Genomic DNA, 9,498 nt, shown 5'->3' on the forward strand with positions numbered 1-9,498 from the left:
CCGTCTCTTCCACCCTTAGCAGCACGGTGCACGAGAGCAGGCAGGTGCTACAGGAGCCCGACTTCACCCAGTTCCTCCTCAGGGACCCCAACACCCCAGTGGTGAGGAAGTCTAGAGGCACCTCGACACAGGGCACTTCCACCCATGCCTCTTCCACGCACCTCGCCATGTTGGACGAGCCCCCCAGCGCCAGCACCAGCCGCGCAGGCAGCATGCGCAGCAAATCAAGCAGCTTCCACGGCAGCCTGCAGCGCTCCAGAGACGGCAGGTGAGGCATCCCAGTTATAATTCAATCTCACGAGTAGGAATTCGGAGGACTTTTTTTAGCATATTTGGCACAGATTTTTGGGGATCCTTCATAATGCAAGTTAGTAAGTGTATTTACTAAGACGTGCAAGAAACGGGAAATGCGTAGAACTTTGTAAATTAATAAAGTGCACAATTGTCACGCATTATGGGCTTTGAACCTAAAACCTTCCAAATACTAGCCTAGATACTCAATATTAGAGTTATCATGAAATGCAAGTAACAACCAATTTTAAATTTTTTTGCATTGCAACATACATTTGAATTAAATGGATAATCAGAAAAGAAAAAATGAGGGCAGGGACTTGGTTCTATCCATCAGTTGTTCATTGGATTTTGAGATGTGGGCATTGCAATTTTTTGCATGTTGCAGTGATTTTTGGGGATCTGCAAAATGCCAGTTAGTTAGACTGTTTAATAAACTGTCATGCAAAACGGGTGATGCATAATAATTTGTTAATAAAAGTTGTTTTACGAAAACCTATATAAATAATGTGCACAATGCTCATGCATTGTAGGCTTTGAACCTACAACCTTTCAATTACTAGCCTGAATATCCAATATTAAACTTGTAATGAAACGGAAGCAGCGAAATTTCTTTTCTTCCTTATTGCTGCATACATCCGAATGAAACAGGTTATAGAAAAAGACTTAAGAAATTAGGGTGGGGATGTGGTTCCATCCATCGGTTGTTGATTGGATTTTAAGATGTGGCCATTGCACTCAAAATAACCTTTTTTCAGCATAATTTATGCTGATTTTTGGGGATCTGCAGAATGCCAGTTAGACTGTTTAATAAACAGTCATGCAAAAAACAGATAATGCATAATAATAAAGTTGTTATAAGAAATCCTATACAAATAATGTGCACAGTGGTCATGCATTGTGGGCTTTGAACCTACAACCTTTCAATTACTAGCCTAGATATCCAAAATTAATGTTGCAGTGAAACGGATGTAATGAAGAAAAAACTGTGGGGTGAGGACTTGGTTCTACATATCAGTTGTTAATTTTGGTTGGAGTTTGAGATGTAGGTGTTGCACGCAAATATCAATGTCGATAGTGCAGCGGCAGTTTAATAATTGAAGAAGTCCGACCGACATACATCACCAGATCAAGTGACATTCTGATTAAACACTGAAAAAACCTATTTCAAAAATAAATAATTGATGAATCGTTCAAAATAGGGTCTATAACATGTACTTACAAAATATATGGCCTGAATTTTCAAACCGACTTTAGAAAATGTCCCAAAATAATAGCGCCCCCCAATTGTGCACAGCTGCCTCCCTGATCAAAGATCTGAACATCACTGAATCTCGTTCATTATGTTTCCCATCAGGTACACAGCTTGTAGTTATCGCGGCGTGGAGGAACGTCTTCCTCACGGGAGCACCCTGCGCCTTAATGATCCGCTCCAGCACTGTGGCGTCAACCGTCTCGACAGCCATTCACGGCACGGCAGCCTGCAGTGCCTGGAGAGCCAATCACGGCACAGCAGCGTGCGAGACCTCACCATCACAGCACAGGCCATCCAAAGCAGCCCTGGCAACGGCATTCACCGCGTCATAGAGGAGGATGCCACCAAGGCGTGAACTTTCACACGGCAGGAAATAGAGACCAAATGAGTCAAGAGAACATGGACTCTTCTGGCACAAACTCCTCATGATGGATGGCACAAATACAAGTGTTCAAACTACACAGTGTGCCATGTGCGTTTCCTGGGAATTGAACCCATGACCTTGCAGCTGTTAGCATTTTGTGCTACTAGTTGAGCTACATGAACTTCGTGAATACATTTACTTTAAGACTTTCGATCAAAAGTTGTATAGTTCAGTAATGGACTATACCAAACACTTGAAATCTTCTGATGTACACTACCATTCAAAAGTTTGGGGTCAGTACTTTCTACAGATTTCTATTTCAAATGAATGCTCCTGATCAAATAAATGCAGCCTTGCTGAGAATAATAAACTTATTTTCAAATCTTACCGACCCCATACTTTTGAATGGTAGTCTATGTATGTACTGTTATCTTTTCTTCTTAAAGGGTTCCTACAATAACAGGGTCAAACGTAAGGGCTTTTGATACGTCATCATTCTGTGATGTATCGAGGCACTTGCTGTTTTATATACTCCCCATGTTTTAAGCTTTCTGAGTTGTTCCACTACTGATGTGGTTTTGAATGTTTCTTTCCATTGTTTGTTGCACTTTTGACTGTTTTGTTGAACAGAACTAGTGAGGTATACGGACATCTCCGCACATTTAGGTTCCATTTAAATAGACAATTCACCCAAAAATCAAAATTGTCATCATTTACTCACCATTGTTACATTTCAGACTTGTATGATTTTCTTTTTTTCCTGTGGAAGACAAAAGGAGATGTTTAGCAGAATGTACAAGCTTCTCGTTTCCATACAATGATAGTGAATAGTGACGAAGGGCTGTAAAGCTACAAAAATGACAAAAAAGCACCATAGAACATAAACGACTCACTTGCATTACATTGCAAGGCCTCTGATATCTGTGGGAAAAAAAGAAAAACATTTATTCAGTCAATAATTGTTTCCAGTGCCAATGTCTTAAAGTTGAAGGTGAGAAAATGAAAATAATTTCATCATTTTTATGTGAAATATCCAATTGAAAAGCATGAAGAGCTGAAAAAAAAAAAAAATCGTCAGTCATTTTAGAATAGATATTGTAGGCATTTTTCAAATGGAAATTGGCATATCCTTTACAACCAAGCTCTTCTCTGTTGAGTTTTAGCACTAATAATAGTCAATAGTCAAGTCATTTTCGTGACATTTACCGAAAACTGTGAAAAGCTTTTTTTTAATATCATGTTCAGAGATCCTGAGTGCTTTCTGTACAAAATAAAACATCACTCAAAACATTCATATCCGTGTGTGTCATTTCCCTCCGTTTATTGAATTACATCAGCGTCAGGTTAATATAGTAACGTCTCCATATATGCATAGTGGCCAGTTTATCCAGTCTTTGATTGACCTTACATCTGTGCAAAACGATTCCGCCTCATTTGAAGTGATATCCACCTTTGTCAAGTGAGTGAGAAACAAAATACAAGCATGAAACATATGGAATGATCAATTATGACATGCGAAACTGTACAAATGATTACAAAGCATTATCCTGAAAAAAGAATGAAGTGAGATGAGAATGAGCACAGATAAATGTAATGTCTAAGAGGTCGCTGAAATGCAAAGACATTTTCATTTTACTGGAGGTCTCTAGTAGGTTTCCACCCAAATGTTTTTTTTTCCATTGCTGTTGCTTACTACAGATGGAATGATTTAATTTGATTGTAAACCTTTTAACAAATTAATCAAATTAACTGAGTTTCCCACTTCATGGAAGGAACTGAATCTGGTGCAGAAATCAAGTCGTGAAGCCTGCATGAGGCGGGAGACTCACTTTCTTGTGCAACTGCAAACTGAATAAGGAACAAAGTGAAGACTGTCGCTTATTAGACGAAGTTTTAAACATTTCTTTTTCCTCAGATGGAATAAATGCCCTTGGAACCACAAGAAACGCAATCTGACAACTACATAATGACAAATACATCCTGGCATTGTGGGAGCAGATTCTTGTAATAGATTTTAATGGTAAAGTTTAACCTTACATTTAATAGCAGTGGTGAATGTTTTAACACTTAATGGGATAAAATTACTGAATTATCCATGAAAAAGTTTTCTGAAAATACATTTTTCCAAGGTAGAAAGAGCCAAACTATGTGGGTGAAGCAAAGTATTTCCCATAGTGTAACATTAGATGAAACCAGGAACAAAACGAAATGTCTTTTGTCTGTCTGCAAATCTCAAGATTACATGTTGGACCAGTTCCACAATTTGGACTTAACAGTTTCTAGATTGCAGAAATATGATATTTGTACAGTTTCGGTCAACGCGGAGACCAAACATGATGCAGATTTTATAGTTAAAGCACACGTGTAGTAAAACAGCTTGGCCTGTGTCTCACAAAAATCTTAAAATTCCTGTTATTTAAAAACAAAAAGGCTGATGACAAAGATTTAAAATACACAAGGCAGTATCGTCTCATAAACCAAAAATAAAAGTCTAAAAGACATGACGCAACTAAAGCTTTTTAAATGGTCTTGGCGCGAGTATATTAAAATAATTTTTACAAAATAAAAGCAATGAGATTTTTTTTTTCCCACATAGTTTATCTCTTCAATATTTCCTTATTATATATTATACTATACTTTTAACCTATGTACATTACTGTGAAGCGTTTTCACAGGTCATGTTGGCTCACGGAAGGTTCAGATTACGTGGAGACTGACGATAATGACGGTAACACATTCCAAGATGTCGTCGTGTCAGAAAGCCTCTAGAAATTCCTACAAATCTAGGACAGGAAGCGATAGATGAGGTCGCCTGATATCTGCGGTCTCTCATCCATTTAGCTGAAGTAACAAACGAATCACTGCACACACCACTTTTAAAAGCAAATAAAAAATATACAACGTTGCATTTTTTTGTGGGATTCTATAATGGAATCATCATTCCCGTACGGTCCACAGCTGAAGAACAGAGTGAGGGACGTGACAGTATTTTCCACCTTGAAATGGCTGAAGGCTAAATAAACAAAAAGTTCACCCCTAACCCGCTCTATGTACAAACACCAGTCACATTCAAATCCAGAATTAACTTCCACTTTTTCCTCCAATCAGCTTCTGCGTGTCCTGGTCGCTCAAACATACAAACTCTGGTGTTGGTGTGGGTTCTCCTTTGTATGTTCCCTTATGCAAATTAAGTGGGAGTGGCCTGTAGTGCCTGGGAGGGGCAGACTCGGAGTTTGTTGTGATTGGTTCATTGTTGAGTCCATCATGTGTCCCACGCCGTGCGGTCTGTGCTCTCCAGTGAGAGGGACTTTGTCTTGTGCGGGGAGGCGGGGCTCGGCGGGCTGCTGAAGGTGGAGCTGTTGGAGGCAGTGGAGTGCCGGGGCGAATCAGAGTCCTGAAAAACAAAACCCAAGAAATATTGTAAGAACAGAGATGCTACGTACAGAATTTGGGAATCTTAGAAAGTAGCTACTATAATCATCTAGCCCTAAGGTGTTCCTTCAAATACACACAAGAAAAAGACAGTGACGATGGACATAATTATGAAGCCTTTAATACACTATCATTCACATGTTTGGGGTCAGTAAGATTTGTATTGTTTCTGAAAGTCTCTTCTGCTCGCCAAGGCTGCACTTCTTTGATCGAAAATACAGCTAAAACTGTAATATTATAAAATATGATTACAATTTAATTGTTTTCTGTTTGAATGCACTTTAAATATAATTTATTCCTGAATTTTCAGCAGAATTATCCTTCAGATATCATTCTAATATGCTGATTTGGTGCTCAGTAGACATTTCTTATTCTTATCGATTGTGAAAACAGTTGTGCTGCTTAATATTTTTGTGGTAATCGTAACTTTTTTGCGGGATTCTTTGATGTGTAGAAAGTTCAGAGAAACAAGATTTTAATGTAAAAGTCTTTACTGTTACTTTTAATCAAGTTAATTCATCCTTGCGGTCAAAAAAAAAAAAGCCTTAACCTTAAACTTGTTAATGGTAGTGTACACATGCAATGAGTCCAAATACTGGACAAAAAAGGGTGCAAACCTAAACCCAATTAACTGGGATCTAAATTTTAGTAGCTTCATAACAGTTGGCGTGTAAACATGGCATACTTGGTTCAGAAAAGTCGCTAGTTCACATGCCCATCTCAAGAGAATATTAATCAGGATAGTTCACCCAAGTATTACAATTATTTCATCTTTTACTCACCTTCATGTTATTCCAAACCTGTAAGGTATTTTGGGAAATTAAATTTTTTTTTTCAGTCAAAATGTATTGCATGGACAAACACAGTTGAAACACTCTTCAAAGCCTTTTTTGTGCTCTGCAAAAGAAATAGTCCTACAAGTTTGGAATGACACGAGGGTGAGAAATGATGACAGAATATTCCGTTTTGGGTGAGCTATCCATTTAACTCAGAAAATATAGAAACTGCAAAAATGTACGTATGCTATCTGATAAACTACTCAAATTTAGCATTTTTTGAATGTTTACATTACATAATATTGCACTTGTCTCCCTGATTGGGCTCTGCCATGTCTACAATTTAAAACAATGGTGGAGGTCCTTTAATCCAGCTGCATTTTTGAGAACAAAGCACTACAAAGTAAATCAAATAAGTTACATGAAAGACAAGTGCTCATCTTCAAAAACATACTTGTAGCCAGTGGTTCGCAGCTATCAACGCTTCAAAGCAAAGCTGATTCCACACTCTATAAGGCTTGAATCGCACTCTTTGCAAGTATATGAACGCAAACGCTTCAAGTTAAACAAGCTCGTAAAAAAACGCATATATGTGTTGCATTCTAAACTTTGCCACAAGGGGCGCTACAGCACATCAGTGTAGTCTTCTTTTACAAGTTGATATGTTTATCAATATTCACCTGAAAAAAACATTCATTTTACAGTAACTCTAGCGCCCCCTTGAGATCAAACCAAACATTTGTGTACTTGCACAGAGTATTTTTCTAGTCCAGCTCTCTTTTCTTCACATACACAGGGGGTGGCCAGCAGGAGCGGCATGAAGGCGAAACATGCGAATGGAAGCTTGCCATTCCCAACCGAAGCTCTCTGCTTCACCACAATCGCTCGTGGGCAGTGAAGGATAAGTTTGTGAGCTTCAAAAATGGGCAGTGGATACTTGAGAAGCACTCTGCAGGGCTGCCTGAGTGTGCGGATGACAGCAGGCGTGTGTGTGTGTGTGTGTGTTTCACTGCAAACGTGTGACGTTTACCTTCATTTTACTAAGCAGGGTCCTTAAAGCCCTTTTCAGATCAGGGGTCTTCTCCGAGGGCGATACCGCCTGCCACTGAGAAGGAAAGGGCAGACTGAGTGCCAGAATGGCTTCCAAACTTGCTGGAGGAGAATGGGGCGGCCGGGAGGCGCAAAGCGCAGCGGTATGGGGAGATGACGGGTGACATAAGGGCACGGGGTGGGTGGATTGCTAAGGATTCTGTTGGATGTAGTGGAATGGGGCGGCAGGCATAAAGTGGCGTAAGCAGGTGGGGGAACAAAGCACTAAGGCTCACTTACATTCAAGTGCTTTGGGGCAAATTATTACATTATAAGTGTTCCACCTTTACAGGCCTGATGGGAAGTGATGGGGCAAGCTGTTTTTTCTAAGTCAGGAGGTGTGCAGAATTATCATACACGAGGGTGAATAAATGATTTTTTTGAGTAACACTGATAAGAATACACTTTGAGAGGCCATTAATATCCAATTTCCAACTAGGAATCTTATATATACAATAATTCAGATTCACAAGACAGCATAAGGCTCAAATTTAATATTCATGGATACCATGGATTGCTGGTCATGTGCCGTGACGTCCCTGCATAGTGCAAATTTGGCTTTGATGTGATGAGGTAATGAAGATACCACGTCCCGATTCCTCCTACATCATGACTCACCTCTCTATCAAACTGAGAGAGCGGCGCTTCGCCCACGTCCATCCCCCCTCCTGACGACAGCGAGCTCTCGGAGGGTGACGTCATGGTCTGGCGTTTAGAGCTGTAGCTGCTGCCCGAAAGCTCTCTCCTCAGAGCGCTGCCGTTCTGAGAGGAGGACCCTGATAGAGAGGAGAAGAAAGAAATTGGTTGGGAATGAAACGCTTGGAATATGATAAATTTAAGAGCAGACATGTGTACTTACGCATTCCTAGACCACTGCTTGCGCTCATGGATCGCCCAGGTTCGGCTCGGTTTTTGGTGATTGAGGGGATGCTGACGGAACCGCTGAACCCGGCTCGATTGTCCTGAGCACGCACATTCTACAGGTTACACAGAGAAACACCACACACACACACAGGGACACACAGACATGCAATGAGTGGGACAAACATGACTCAATGAAAACAAACTATGGGATTCAATATTGAGATCTTTAAGATGGCATGTTGCTATCAACAAATATATCAATACATATGTGCATAAATAACCTTTGACACACCCATGAATGTAGAGACTGGAGAGTTGTTTGATGAGATATGCTTCCGTTCAGAAGTTTGGAGTCAGTAAGATTTTTTAAATGTTTTTGAAAGAAGTCACTTATGCTTACCAAGACTACATTCATTTGATCAAAAATACAGCTGAACAGAATACTGTGAAATATTATTATTACAATTTAACGGTTTTCTACTGTATTATATTTTATAATGTAATTTATTCCTGTGATGGCAAAGATGAATTTACAGCAGCCATTACTACAGCCTTCAGTGTCACATAATGCTTCAGAAATCATTCTAATATGCTGATTTGCAGCTCAATAAATATTTCTTGTTGAAAACAAGAAGCTGAGCTGCTTAATATTTTTGTGGAAACTGAATTTTTTTTTCAGATTGGTTTAATGAACAAAGTTCAAAAGAACAGCATTATTTTGAAACTGAAAACTTAATATCTTTACTGCCACTTTTGATGTATTAAATCAGTCTTTACTTAATAAAAGTATAATTTTTTTAATTACTGATCCCAAACTATTGAACGATTGAACAAAAGTGGAGGGGCTTGTTAAATAACCAGAAAAATGAGGTTGCAAAAGCATGAAAGGGATATTCTGAGCTCAACAGAAGTTAAGCTCAGTCAACTCAGCATAATACCACAAAAAAAAAAATCACTCGCTCGTTTTCTTTGAAAAAAGCAAAAATTACAGTTACAGTGAGGCACTTACAATATAAGTGAAGGGGGACAATTTGTGAAGGAATTTAAAGTAGAAATGTGAAGTTTAGAATTTTCTAAAGACATTTTTTAACACTTTTTCTGTATAGTAAAGGTTAGTGAGCAATTATTTTGCACACTAAAATCATGTTAAAGGGGTCATATGATGCGATTTCAATTTTTCCTTTCTCTTTGGAGTGTTACAAGCTCTTGGTGCATAAAGAAGATCTGTAAAGTTGCAAAGACTAAAGTCTCAAATCCAAAGAGATATTCTTTATAAAAGTTAAGAGTCAGCCACACCTACCTAAAACGGCTCGTTCTAACACGCCCTCACATGTCTAGGTCACTATGTGGGAAGATTTGCATAACGCCGCTTAAATGTTCACGCAAAGAAAGAAAGCGTGGTTTCAGGAACAGCAGTAGTATTGTAG

General features: G+C 39.1%; 2 protein-coding genes across 5 annotated transcripts in view; one reads left to right on the top strand and one right to left on the bottom strand.

The window, feature by feature from the left end:
- Positions 1-9,498, top strand: part of LOC107732395 (frizzled-3-like) — a 35,513-nt gene that overhangs the window by 16,158 nt on the left and 9,857 nt on the right. Inside the window, exons 6-7 of one of the 3 annotated variants that reach the window (XR_001638869.1) lie at positions 20-268; positions 1,649-2,056. Coding sequence is in view for 2 of the 3 variants with exons in the window: in XM_016543712.1 (XP_016399198.1) it covers positions 20-268; positions 1,649-1,901 (502 nt within the window). In the remaining variant the exon portion in view is untranslated. Of the gene's footprint in view, positions 1-19; positions 269-1,648; positions 2,241-9,498 lie in introns of those variants that run through there. The other 2 variants (XM_016543712.1, XM_016543713.1) reach the window with 2 other exon arrangements.
- LOC107732396 (serine/threonine-protein kinase MRCK alpha-like) lies at positions 3,250-8,206 on the bottom strand. 2 transcript variants are annotated; one of them, XM_016543715.1, is made up of 4 exons: positions 8,067-8,206; positions 7,826-7,983; positions 7,149-7,223; positions 3,250-5,304 (listed from the first exon to the last, which is right to left on the bottom strand). In XM_016543715.1, exons 1-4 carry the CDS (start codon positions 8,092-8,094, stop codon positions 5,173-5,175), a joined length of 393 nt encoding a protein of 130 aa, XP_016399201.1. In that variant the 5' UTR covers positions 8,095-8,206; the 3' UTR covers positions 3,250-5,172. The 2 variants fall into 2 exon arrangements, with proteins under 2 accessions (XP_016399201.1, XP_016399202.1); XM_016543716.1 differs by lacking the exon at positions 7,149-7,223 and having other exon boundaries at positions 8,067-8,196.

This window comes from Sinocyclocheilus rhinocerous, unplaced genomic scaffold, assembly GCF_001515625.1.
Source record: "Sinocyclocheilus rhinocerous isolate Xijiao unplaced genomic scaffold, SAMN03320098_v1.1 scaffold68, whole genome shotgun sequence".
In the NCBI taxonomy this organism is placed as follows: Eukaryota; Metazoa; Chordata; class Actinopteri; order Cypriniformes; family Cyprinidae; genus Sinocyclocheilus; species Sinocyclocheilus rhinocerous.

Coding starts and splice junctions, on each gene's coding strand:
- LOC107732396 (XM_016543715.1), bottom strand. CDS start 8,094: ATGAGCGCAAGCAGTGGTCTAGGAATGC. Junction 7,984..8,066: donor AAGCAGTGGTCTAGGAATGC/GTAAGTACACAT, acceptor CCTCTCTATCAG/GGTCCTCCTCTCAGAACGGC. Junction 5,305..7,148: donor CCCTGCTTAGTAAAATGAAG/GTAAACGTCACA, acceptor TTTGTTTTTCAG/GACTCTGATTCGCCCCGGCA.